The 13216-nt window shown below is 36.7% G+C and overlaps 1 protein-coding gene across 6 annotated transcripts in view; it reads right to left on the bottom strand.

The window, feature by feature from the left end:
- Positions 1 to 271: 271 nt before the first annotated feature.
- The window catches only part of TBL1XR1 (TBL1X/Y related 1), a 159863-nt gene continuing 146918 nt past the window's right edge, over positions 272 to 13216 (bottom strand). For all 6 annotated transcript variants that reach the window (XM_058661078.1, XM_058661076.1, XM_058661075.1 and 3 more), the window contains 6 exons: positions 12351 to 12472; positions 12146 to 12220; positions 9346 to 9473; positions 8349 to 8514; positions 6461 to 6562; positions 272 to 5019 (listed from right to left, as the gene is read on the bottom strand). In XM_058661078.1, coding sequence (XP_058517061.1) covers positions 4993 to 5019; positions 6461 to 6562; positions 8349 to 8514; positions 9346 to 9473; positions 12146 to 12220; positions 12351 to 12472 — 620 coding nt within the window. In that variant the 3' untranslated portion in view covers positions 272 to 4992. The remainder of the gene's footprint in view (positions 5020 to 6460; positions 6563 to 8348; positions 8515 to 9345; positions 9474 to 12145; positions 12221 to 12350; positions 12473 to 13216) is intronic.

The following is a 13216-nucleotide window of genomic DNA, read 5'->3' as shown; positions in this document are numbered from 1 at the left end:
CAATGTTTATGAAAAACAGTGGTTTGGGGTTCTGAGGGCAGTTCTAACTGGTAACACCATTATGAGAGAGAATTAGAGATGTTTTATGTTATGAAGGATAACTCAACGCAAAAAATTTATTCTACAATAGAACATTGGAGGAAAAAGATCAATGAAAATGTAGACAAGAAATTGTAAACAAGAAATAGCATCCCTTCTCTTTACTTGACCAGGAAACAGTCTATACAAACTACATAGATATCAAAGATTTTATATATGTACACAGCCAACATAATATCAAAATATATTTTATTCTGGACCTCTTTCAGATCTGATTCAAATTACAGTTGTCAAAGCAATACAATGCAAAGGGAAACTGCAACAACATCAACAACAACAAAAAAAAATGTGCCTAAAAAGGATGAAAAGGTCATTGGGAACAAATCATTGTGATGTGGAACCAAAATACATCGTAAGTGTAATTAACATGGTCCAGGACAGCATAGAACATCTATATCAGTCTTCCTTACACAATAATCATGAAAACTGAACAATAAAGTTCTTTAACATGTACAAAAAACTGTCATGGGCTGGTTTACACTTTTACAACAGTTTTAAAGTTAACTGGATAACTAAAGAAATGATGCAGACATTTTAATCCAGTGCTATAGGTAGGCTCACAGAATTAGACCCAAAAGATTTGTAAAAATCAAAAGGAAAACATTATAGCTACAATGTCAAAGTCAGGAAAGAAGAAATTACTTCTGTATTAAAGAATTACAGAGCTACAGAATGCAGTCTACGTGGTATTCTGTCGTTTTGTAATGAGATGGATAAGCACGTCAGACTAGATACAACATGCAGAATGTTTTCTTCAACTTATCCAGAAAATCCAAAGAAAACATCATGAAACAGCTTACCAGAAAAGAAAAACACGCCCTTGTTATTCACCCTGCTTCAACCCTGTCAACGTAAAGGCAGAACTAAAGAATGCTAGCAATACCTCAGAACTACTGATACAAGACATCACATTTCTAAATCAGTGTGTTAAAAAAGTGAACACTTCCTCTTTTTTCTTTCTACATTTAACTAGAATCATGTTTTTTCTTTAAAAAAAAAAGTTGATATTAAATGTGACACTTCAGAGCTACTACTGGAAGGAGTAATTCATAACATCCCTACCTTCCTTCCAACCCTGCTGACCCAGGGGAAGGCGGAGGCGGGAAAACAACAACAAAAATAAAACAACCAGGGTCTCTTATAGATTTGCTGCTATTCCCCAAAATGTTGGCATTTGCTGCCATGCCACAATGTTGGTCCACCACAAAAGGATTTCTGTAGAAACTGTCGACAGATATCCGCCATAAGCAAGTACCATCCTTAGCATGTGAGAATAAACATAGGTTCAGTAAAAATGTACAATGTGCTGAAGAAAATGAAAGAGTAAATAGCACTGCATTGGAGAGTTTTCTACTTAGCTAGTAAAACTTGTCATTTTTGCTCACGTTAAGTATGGTCATTTGTGATTCCTTTAAATAGCAAAAATGCACAGTCTTCTTTAGGCCTCTATTCAATAATAGTTTACATTACTCTTAACAAAATCATTCTACATTAACGGATAGCTCCTTAAAAATAGTACTCTCTCATTAAATCTAATTTGACAGAAAGAAGTTTAAGGAAAAAAGGAGTGCTTTATAAGTTAAGTGAAAAAGTACAAATCTTTGGCCTTTCTCTTGACATTTTCACATGTCAAAAAGCAAAAAAAAAAAAAAAAAACCTTCATGTAATTCAATCTAGTGATTACTTTTTGCACCATAATTTGTTTTTTTTTTACACCACAAAAGGAGGCACTTTCAGTATCTGTAAAAGGTGTTAAACCTAAAATGTTTTCACTAGAGAATAACTAAAACAGAATGCAAACACTCTAAGACCTAATAGGAAATTAACCGTTCTCTTCTAAAAGTCATTTTGAAAGTCAATGATGTTTCCTGATCAATGATCGGAAACAGGGATTGTAACGAATGAATATAAGCACTAATGGGATTTCCTACACAGAGGAGAAAAAATATTCCTTGATGACGTTTAAGAGTGGCAGCTGCTCTTTCTTTTTTCTATATTAATCAGTGACTATTCATTCATGCTTTCCTTTCTATTTTCTCTTATAAGTTTCTTACAGTAGCTTATACACCAATGATATATAATCAAATACCATACAAAAACTACTGAATTCAACTGATCTTCAGGAACAAGTTATCAGAAAAAAATAGGAGGAAAATGAGCAAGAACCCCAAACATAGAACTTTTACAGGCTGTGAACCTTGGTCTCTTGAAATCATGCTACTGCTCAAATCAGAGACAATCTTCAGTTTGTTTATTGGAGCAGCATCGTGGCACATCAGCAGGCAATTATGATGTTGAGAACAGCAGCAAAAAAACAATCGTATGCTCATGAAAAACCCAAGCCTACAGAATGGATACCTTTCAGAGAAGTTTATACTTAAAAGACCCAAGACTTCAGGATAATAAAGCTCTGCATTTATAATCTTTTAAATGTCCTATTGTGGCTATTATGCCTAAGTAAAATAGCTAAATTAAAAAAGAAAACAGAAAAGATGACAATATCATAAAAATGTAGCTGTCTATTTTGGCAGCTATATTGCAGAATTTGACTATCTTTTAATCAGCTGGGAAAAAAGTCAATAACTGTATGCAAATGAATTGTCCATATCAAAATACAAAAGTACTATCAATAATCACCTCTGACTTTCAGATTTAAATTCAGTGCAATTGACAAATGCATCGCTAAAGGAAAATGCAGCTTAAACATACTCAAAACATTTGTGTCTATTCCTGGGAGCACACTTAAAAATTATTGCACAGATTTTTTTTATTTTTATTTTTTTTTAGAACAACAATAGAGGTCAACCACAGATACGGACCTCCAGCAATAAAAGCAGGATTTCAAGTGCCAGATACTCAGCATATTAGGTTTCCTACATAAGTCACAGGGTAATAAGTTCTAAGTATCTCTAATGTGATCCAAAACCCTAAAAACAGCTGGCACAAAACCATCATGAATGACTGCCTCTCTGCATGTATATTTTAAAAAATATTTATTACAGTATCATAGTCCCCACTAAGAACAACGGGGTACATATAACAATGTATTGTGAAATTAAGTGTACTTATTCTCTTTACCATTAGCAAATGCTACTCTACCTTAGTAAAACCAAGACTTGCTTCAATCAATGCAGAAATATCAATCAATGTAGAAAGAGCAAAACAAATGTTGAAAATCAAAGCTGCGTTACTTGGGTTAAATCAGTTTCTACTTAAAGGACACAGGTTACATTTTTAGTAGTTAAGGTCTCCAAATAATTAATGACAGAAATAGTGTTATAAATTTGCTAAGCTCAAGAAGCAATTCCTTAATTAAAATCTTTGATATATAAATTTGACAACTCTTCAAAATTGACACTCTTGGATTCTTACATGAAATCATGACAAATCTTGTTAATCACACATTTAAACATTGCCCCATGCTTTCATTTGCCTGTATACTTCACTTTTAGCTTCATCAGTGTGAGAGGTTTGATTTCATATTATCTGTAAGAATATCTGATGTTATAAACAGAGTAAAAGACATGATAATATGGTAGTGACTTCTTAAAACAAAAATAGCAGCTTAAATCTATCTATATTTGAAAAAATGTAGTCACACGTACCACAAATGCAGAATTAGAGCAGCAGGGAAGTTAGTGCAATTATACTTTTTTTTTAAAATTCTGAATTACTGCTATTTATTTAAAAACACTTTGAAGCAAGTCTTTTGTTTTAAAGATTATTTTTTAAACTAAGGTAGCAAACATTTTGCCATGTAATGGCAGTGTTATATGCCGTTATCTTGCTTTGTATAAAGAAAAACAATAGGAGAGATTTTCTTAATACTGGAGTTTGGTTACATTACATTAAGCTTCTACATAGAATGATGGACACTTTGAGAAGCTAATCCTTATCCAGAAACATTTTAATCTCTTTAAAACCAAAGCAAACAAAGAAACAAATAACAACAACAAAAAACCCCAACACTACTTTGCTCCTTTTCACAATAGTGCACATTTTAACCATAATTTAGTATGGCTACAAGACATTGGAAGATTTTTTAATGTATCTTCTCTATGGTATCAAAAAAAATTTTGTGCCCTTCTAGTTTTTAATTGGCAGAATTATGTCCCAAAGAAGAAACTATTATATTTAAGCCACATCACCACAAAAACAGAGCATATTACCCTTTTACTGATGTGTCTTACAAATCAACATGACCAAAGGTATAGGTTTTCATTTGATTTCCAATTTCCCCTTCCACAATATGCACCAATTGAATATATGCTCTGGGAGCCATAAAATGTACCAAACATTTACCTTTTCAAAAGAATGCATTAAAATATTTTCAAGAATTTTTTGTTGTTTAAAGGTGAAAAAAATATCAACAAGAAACTGATTCACTCCCTTACTTCATGCATCCATAATCTAAACCAAAAAAACAAAATGTAAAAGCAAGAACAAACTACTGCTGCAAGGTTTTGTTAAGTCCATTTTCTCTGTACATACAAACTGCTCACTACTGAAGGGAAAAAGAATATAATCCATGGTGTCTGCTGATTCATGGGGAAACAAGGCTGTCATTAGTATCCAAAACTGGTACATGTATGGTCTGCTTTTATAACGTATATTTCTCTCTTCTGTTTTTCATATCCAAAACTTCTAAATGCTATTTTAGGGGCACAGATTAGATTCCAGCACTTGGTGAACAGAATTCACAAGCTGTGACAAAACTCTGTCATCTTCAGGGTGCAATTTTGTTTATATACACTGTACGTATATATTTCCTTTAGGTTTGGCTGTAGTGGACTGGCCATGGTTCAAGTGGGACTATAGCAGTACATGGGTCAGGGACAGTCATTTTGGCTATGTACACATTCATAGTCGGTCCATGGCTTCCAACTAGTAGCGCTATTTCCGAAGGTCTAATACACAAACCTGTAAGAAAGTAAAATAATCAACCAAAGTGTTCAGAATTTTACTGTACTATTTAACTATTCTATGATACAATTTGGAAACTGCTTCTTAATTGTAAGTTCACAAAGCCACCGAGGGGAGTAATCATGGAAATAGGCACTTAATCAATAAAATCAGATTATCAAGCAGATGGAGGAAACAGTCCTGAAAATAATGGTAACACAATAACAACAGTAGTGTAAAGAAAGAAGCATGGCTACAATTTCTAGCAATTACTTTCTGCTAATTACATAATAGGGCAAAAAGCTCAAAGGACTATTCCCTATCTCTTGGACGCTTAATGAAAGATAACAGACTGTATCAAGCTGTAGCTTAGGTAAGTGACTAATGACCAAAGCGTTCAATCTCCATTATGCCATTAGAATTTTAGAAGCCCTAACTAGTACTTCTGCAAAAAGTATGCCAATCATAACCTGAAAGTCACTGAGTATGAAAAAACTTTCATTAATGGAGGAATCGACTGTATTGGGCTGGCACTGTGGCACCATGGGCAGGCTCAGCCTGTGATGCTGGCATCCGCTGGCATCCCATTTGGGCACTGGTTCAAAGCTCAGCTGCTCTACTTCCCATTCATCTCCTGACTGACATGTCAGGGAAAGTAGTGGAAAATGGCCAAAGCAGCTGGGTCCCCAGACCCACACAGTAAAGCCTGCCCAACCCTGGCCACCGGGGCCATCTGAGTGATGTATCGGATGGAAAAGCTCTCTCCCTGTCTCTCCTCTGTGGGGAGATTTATCTTTTAAATGAAATTGAAATTTAAAAAAAGAATAAATTCTCTCTCATCTCCCCTCCTCTAGCCCATCAACATTCTTTGAGGAGAAGACAGAAAGAAAAGTTCAAATCACTATCAAGGTATTATGCTCTATTAAAAAATTCACTAAAAGGGCCCAGTGCAGTAGCCTGGCGGTGAAAGTCCTCGCCTTGCATGCGCTGGGATCCCATATGGGCACTGGCTCTAATCCCAGTGGCCCTGCTTCCCAGCCAGCTTCCTGCTAGTGCTCCCATGTGGGAGACCTGGAAGAGGCTCCTGGCTTCAGCTCAGCTCAGCTCAGGCCATTGTGGCTGTTTGGGGAGTTAATCATTGGACTGAAGATCTTTTTCTCTGTTTCTTACTTTCCAATAAAAATTAAAACATAAATAAAATACAGTATTTTAAAAAAATTTTCGCTAGTGAATGTTTAAAAAAACTGCCCATTTTCTAATTATGTTGATAATCTTTTGGCAACGACAGGCAAAACTGTTTTTTGTTAGTTTTATTTATACACAATGAACAAGTATACAGTCTTCAGATATATAAAGAGCAATACCTTATCTTAAAATAATCTTTGTATTCACTACAATAAGCCCCAACCCAATGTGGATGTATACGCAGCCCCTTCTGTAAATATTTAACTGTACTTACTGAACCATCTGATGCACTGGCTCCAACTTTGTCTCCTGCTGCATTCCAACAAACTTCAAAAATCCCACCTGTTCCCCTATAGCTGTGAACTAGAGCACCTGTCTATAAAATGAGAAACAGAATCTTAAAAACCATGTATGTATTGCTAAGTCCAAATAGCAAGATTAAAAAAACACATTGAAGGGCCTTAGTTCCAACAATCAGAGAAGTGGGACTAAACTGAAACTCTAGAATAAGCACATACTCTGAAACATTAGAAATGAAATGAGCTGATCATTTCATAAGAACACAACATTGGTCTACACATGCACACTCTATTTCACACTGATAGTGATTCTTGCTGACAGTGTATCATTGTGATTCACACATTTAAAATCACTTTCAAAAAATACTCAACTGTTGTTGAATTTTAAAAAGTTAATTTGGGAGAATAATTCATGCCTTCACATAAACACAAAGTTTAGGATTGAGTTTTTTCTTTCAAATACTCAATTCTATGACATATTCTACACAAGCATCTATTTAGTAGAGGAGAAAATATAGTACAGGTAAGTATGTAATGATAAGATATTAGGCTAAAACACTGTTACTTTAAAAGTTTATTCTAAACGCAATAGAAAATTTTGGGTTAACAACTATGCAACTATGAACTTTGCAATTCACACCACCAAAGGCTAGGAAAGATCTGCAAGAAACAAAGCAGCCATGAACCCTGCTGGAAAAAGGCAGTTCACAGAAGTGAATATGAATCAAACACACAAAGGGCAATTCTCTTAAATGAATATTGGAAATAATGCTGAAATACCATTTTCATCTAAAGACAAGACTGTGATAAAATAACTTTTTTCATACTGCCAGTGGGAGCATAAAATGAAAAGAATCACAAACTTACACTGATAAGAAGACCTCACAAAGAACAAAAATGTTATGTTTACTTAACAGAAGGTAAAAAAATTTCATAATTTTTTTTTAAAATCCTAAACCATGACTGGTTTAAAACTTGGGGGAAAAAAAATCCCACAGTGATTTCTGTATGTACTATAACCAGGAAGGACCTGATCATTGAGCGGAGGCCCCCGTGACCGGTATCACAGAAACAGTTGGGGCTGTCACTGTGGAACAGCGGGTTAAGTCACTGCTTGCAATGCCAGCCATCACAGTGCCTGCCCTGAGCCCCAGCAGCTCGGCTTCCTCCAAGGCAGCAGAAGATGGCTCCAGTGTTTGACACCTGACACGTAGCTGGGAGAGCTGCCTGGAGGTCCAGCCTCTGGGCTTCAGCCTGGGGTGGCTCTGGCTGTTATGCCCATCTGGGGAGTGAGGCGGTGAACAGAGCTCTACACCCTTCTCCCTACCTGTCAACGCCTTTCAAATAGACACACTCAAAAAACAAACAAAGAAAAACAAAAACCTATGTGAATTATAAAAGTCACTGAACATCTAAACAATCTTTAAATTCTCTTGCTCTCTTAAGACCAAAAGAAGGCTTCTCTACTTTTATGAGGGGAATCTCTCTAGAAGCAATCATGCCAAGGTCACAAGGCTGTTAGTTTTTCCTCAAGCATCAACCTGCTACACTATAAAATCTCACTGGAGACAATTTCCTCAGATAGTTCTAAATAAGTACATTTTAATCCCTTACATTCTCCCTGTAGGAAACTTCTGGGGAAGCAAAAAGAATAAAACAGCAAATTATAATAAAACAGGTCATCTAAATTCATTTCTAAATGTTAGAAAACCGTAATTTCAATCAGTTTTGATCATTACCTATCCATAAATCTTCTCTTTGAAACTAAGAATTCAGTTGATGCCACATGAGGAATGACACCCTCAAAGAACACATTCTCTTTAGGCAAATGTGTCCGACTAAATATCAACATCTCAGACATACCTGTGTGTTCCAGATGTGCACACATTTGTCAAAAGAGCCACTTGCCAGATATCTGCCATCAGGACTGAAAGCTACACTGTACACAGGCTCTTGGTGTTTTGTCAAAGTATGTATGCAAATTCCTCGGTCAACATCCCATAACCTAACAGTAGAATCGAAGGATGCACTGAAAAGGGAAGAAAATGGAAGTAAAGATAATGAAAGACTTTTCTAGTCTTGCACCCAATAGGCCAATATGCTGTTACTGTGAACAGCCCCCAATTCTTCATGAGAAGAAGGGTGGAGTATTAGGGAGAAAGCATTGTGGAACCTAGACAAACAAGCAAGAGAAAAAAATAACCATGGACAATTTCTAAACCAATAAACTGGAAAACATAAGTGACAATTCACTGTTTTCACTTTAAATAATTCCTTCTTAACGAACTCCTGATCCTGAACACAGTATTAACCATATTTTATATTTTTAAAGGTGATAAACATTACTATGTGTTATGTGTAAACTGCTTAAGTTTTAATCAATGTTTGATATCACTTGACTTCCACTATCTTAAAATAATAGAACAATAGATCCCATATTTAAAGGCCCTATTAAAAATATACTGAGGCTATGGCACTGAATCATAAATTAATTTTTAAAAATCTGATGGTACAAATGCTTAGCATACAAGCACATTCCATATTCAGTGTTACTTTATAATCTGACTTTTAAAATCAAGCACTATGTGAAATAAAATGAATGACATATGTTTTCATTCCCTGGGGCAGGCCTTGCGCCCCACGGATGCCTGGGTTAATCCCTTGGGCTGGCTCCCGACTCCAGCTCCTTACTAACGCAGATCCAGTGGCAGCTGGGATGGTTCAGTAGGGAGGCAGCTTGATTTGTCTGTATCAGATACACTCCATTTCATAGAATCCTGCATAACTTTATTCAAATTTATTAGAAGTTCTAGTTAGAGAAAACTCACAAAGAAGATTAAAAACAGAAACATCATATCACCTCGCTAGCATAAGGTTGGCATTTGGGTTATTCGTCCCTGGTCCTGTTGGACTCCATTTGATAGTATAAATTTCTTTATTATGTGCTTGCAAATCATGGACACAATTGTCTTGTTTCATACTCCAAATCTAAATAAAAAAAGAAAACGTATATAATTATTTTTCAAACACTATCTTGCCTGTCCAATATATCAGTGACGTAACATCAGGAAGTTCAACAATAAAATGTGAAAGGGACAGTTTTATGTTGTCCGGTCAACTTCTATTAGAATTAAGAAACAGGAAAATACTGCACTGAGGAGAAGATAAGTAATCTACTTATAAAATTATGTGATGATTCAAACAGAACAACCAATGAAAACAGATACAATAAAGTTAAGACGGTGGAGAATAAGCCTTTCCTAAGTTGAAAAATGCTATGTGTAAACTGAAAATCTGTTATCAACTCTGAGCAAAAATTAATAGAAACATACATCAAGAATATTTCTGGCAAAATCATTTAAGAAAGAATTGGACAGTGGAGTAGAGGCATGCAACATTTCAGCAACACAAACACACTGTATCTAACGGTGCCAACAAAAATTAGCTGGACACCATACTGTTCATTATGAAACTACAAAAAAAAATAACGGTTTGATACCACAGCATCACTGTAATTCAGGTATCTAAAGCCCCATGTAAATCAATCCAAATGTTTTGCAAGAACTTCTTTCACAAGACTTCCTATGGCGTGGGATAGTGCTGGCTACTCTCATCTCTCATCTTCCCATACCCATTCTCCCTTTTCCACTGCAGTTGCTGTTTCTGGCTCAAGCTTGCATTAAAAAATGAGTAGCAGACCCAGGAAGCATTTCTGTCTGTAGCTCTCAAAGCCATGACCACCTCACTCCATGTATTCCCTGTGCTCAGAAAATACTCCGATTACAGTTTATCCATCTAACTAGTCTCAGCTTGAAGATCCTAAGTGACCTTCATTTATTCTTAGGATGAAGAAAAGCTTTCTAAAAATGTCAAGCTCCATTCCGTCTCTGTAGCTGCAACTCAATCCACAGCGTAGAGTTCTATGAACACTGCCCTCCTCTCATTTCCTTGAACATTCTATGCTTTTCTACAAAGCTTTTCACTATACAAACATGAATGTATATACATGAATCAGCATGGCTTAAAGCAGTAAGATAAGGATTTTCAGTACCAATGCTCATAAGGGAGCTCACTCTTGAGAACTATCTGACTGAAAAAACAGCAGGTACTTAGGGGGGGGAAAATCCACAGTGTCCTCAAGTTCATGCTAGGAGGAAAACCAGTTTTTCTCAAGATTATTCTATCTATAAAGGTCATCTCATCTGTCAAAGACAAGACTATTTTCAAGGCTGTCTGTCAGAGGAGAGCGCCAGACTACATTTATTTTGGAGATTAGGATATGGCTGTTTTTATATCAAAGTCCACTTTTCCCCTTAACTGTGGAATGTTACATGCTTAGAAGAAAAGTATCAACAGCTTCCTTTTAGTTAGGATGGAAAGGATGGATGGATGTAAGGAGGGGAAGGAGGGAGAGAGAGAGGGAGATGTATGTTGGGGTTGGTGCAATGGCTCAACAGACTAATTTTCTGCCTTGCAACACCGGCATTCCATATGGGCACCAATCCATGACTCCATATCTGATCCAGCTTCCTGCTTATGGCCTGGGAAAATAGCAGAGAATGGCTCAAACCCTGGACATTTGGCACCCTTATCCGAAACCCTGAACAAGCTCCTCATTCCTGGCTTCAAGCCAGCCCAGTTCCAGCCACTGCAGCCATTGACTAAATGAACAAGTGGATGAAAATCTGCCTCTCCTTTCCCTGGAAATCTAACTTAAATATATATATATATATATATTAAAATGTGGCTACTGGCCTGTCTGCTTGTTCAGGCACTCAGAAATTCTCCACTTACTTGAATTTATTTCCTAGCAAGGATGATACACACTAAAATCACAGAAAAAGCAAATCAGTACTACTTACAAAATTTCAGAAACATGTCAAAGATCTTGAGTATTTGTCAGATTTAAACATGTGAAAAATCAACTTTAATTGCGACAACAATTTCCTGACAGTTAAGATAATATGCAATTTCACACTTCCCCACTATCCAAGATGGTTTATTTTATGACTCAACTAGAGAAGGTCATGGGGAACCCAGGGGTTTAACTTGACATTATTTCTGGACAAGATTAGATTTCAACGAGTATACTAAGTAAAGCCGACCACTGTCTCCAGTGCAAGTGCATATCATCTGATTCAGTGAGGTCCTGGACAGGACAAAGAGGCAGTCTGACCACCCTGAGGACACTACTTTCACTGGAGCTGGGAGGTACACTACTGGTACGTAGGCCTTGGCTTCCAGCTGGAGTTTCACCAGCAGCTTTGAGTCTTTGGTTTGCAAACTGAAGACTATTTAGCTTACAATTTATCAGCCACCATAGCCCAGAGAGCTAATTCCTCATACTCTCTTACAGATTGATCAGTCCATCTCCTCTACTGGTTCTCTGTCTCTGCAGAATGCTGATGAACTAAAGTACCATAATTCCCATTGTATCACTACTAACACAATTTATTTGCTATATTTAGGTAACATTATGTATTGCAAGAAGGAAAATTAAAGTACACAAAGCAATGATTAATCATTAGAAAGCAGGACAAGTTCTCATCAACATTAAAAAATCCAATGTAAGAAAAATATTCTAAACAGCAATGAAGGTGCCAAACACCACATACTTCATGACACTCCCATCCCATTTCTCCCTAGTATGCATTAATTACCTTCAAAGTCATGTCATCAGAACAGGAGGCCAGGAGATTGCCAGTTGGGTCCCATTTGATAGCATTTACTTCATTCTAAAAGTAAATAATCACGTTTTCATTTGATAGATTGTATTACTGTTTAGATATACAACACAAACATCTCAAAATTATTCTGAAATATTGTCACAATCCTTGTATGGCAAGTAGCAAAAAGGTTCCTTACCGTATGTCCCTGGAATGTTTTAATAGGTCGGTCTTGTCCTAACTTACAGACATGAATGCACATGTCTGTACTACAGGAAGCAAAGGTGTTGTTGCTCTGCCAGTCCACATCCAACGCTGGGGCTAGGAAGGAACCGAGGTGAGGTGAGCAGTTACTCCACAGGAATGACATCCACGAGTTTCAGCTTTGAGCAACGGTTAGACAGCAAGCTTCCAACTGATGCTTCATTATTTTACTTAACACTTTTAAAGGTATTACAAAAATACTTACTTCAAAAAGAAAAGCACATAAGCATTACTTTCTATTCCGTAGCTATCTGAGAAACACCCTAACGGAATTTATACTCTGACCTAAGTAGGGTTGCTGAGTGTTTGCTCTAAATTATTAGCACCAAAGCCTCAGTGCTCTTTTGTAAAACAGCAACATTAAAATGGTGACATTATCTATTTCCAAAATCCTGTGAGTGTTCCATAAACACTCACTCTCCTAGTGCCTAACTAATCACAAGCAAGTCACTAAACTCTCATGACATTTCATCATCTAATAAATGGAAAAACACACACTTAAAAATTTATTAATTTTTGCTGAAAAGGCAGATTTACAGAGAGAAGGAAGAGAAAGAGATCTTTCATCCAGTGGTTCACTCCCCAAATGGCCACAATGGCTGGAGCTTAACTAATCCAAAGCCAAGAGCCAGCAGCCTCTTCTGCGTCTCTCATGAGGATACAGCATCCCAAGGCTTCAGGTCAGCCTCTACTGCTGCTGCCCCAGGCCAAAAGCAGGGAGCTGCATCAGAAGTGGGACAATCAGTACACGAACCAGTGCCCATATGGGATGCTGGCTCTTGCAGGCAGAGGACTAGCCAG

This window comes from Ochotona princeps, chromosome 3 (assembly GCF_030435755.1).
Source record: "Ochotona princeps isolate mOchPri1 chromosome 3, mOchPri1.hap1, whole genome shotgun sequence".
In the NCBI taxonomy this organism is placed as follows: Eukaryota; Metazoa; Chordata; class Mammalia; order Lagomorpha; family Ochotonidae; genus Ochotona; species Ochotona princeps.
This window is presented reverse-complemented; position numbering and strand designations above follow the sequence as displayed.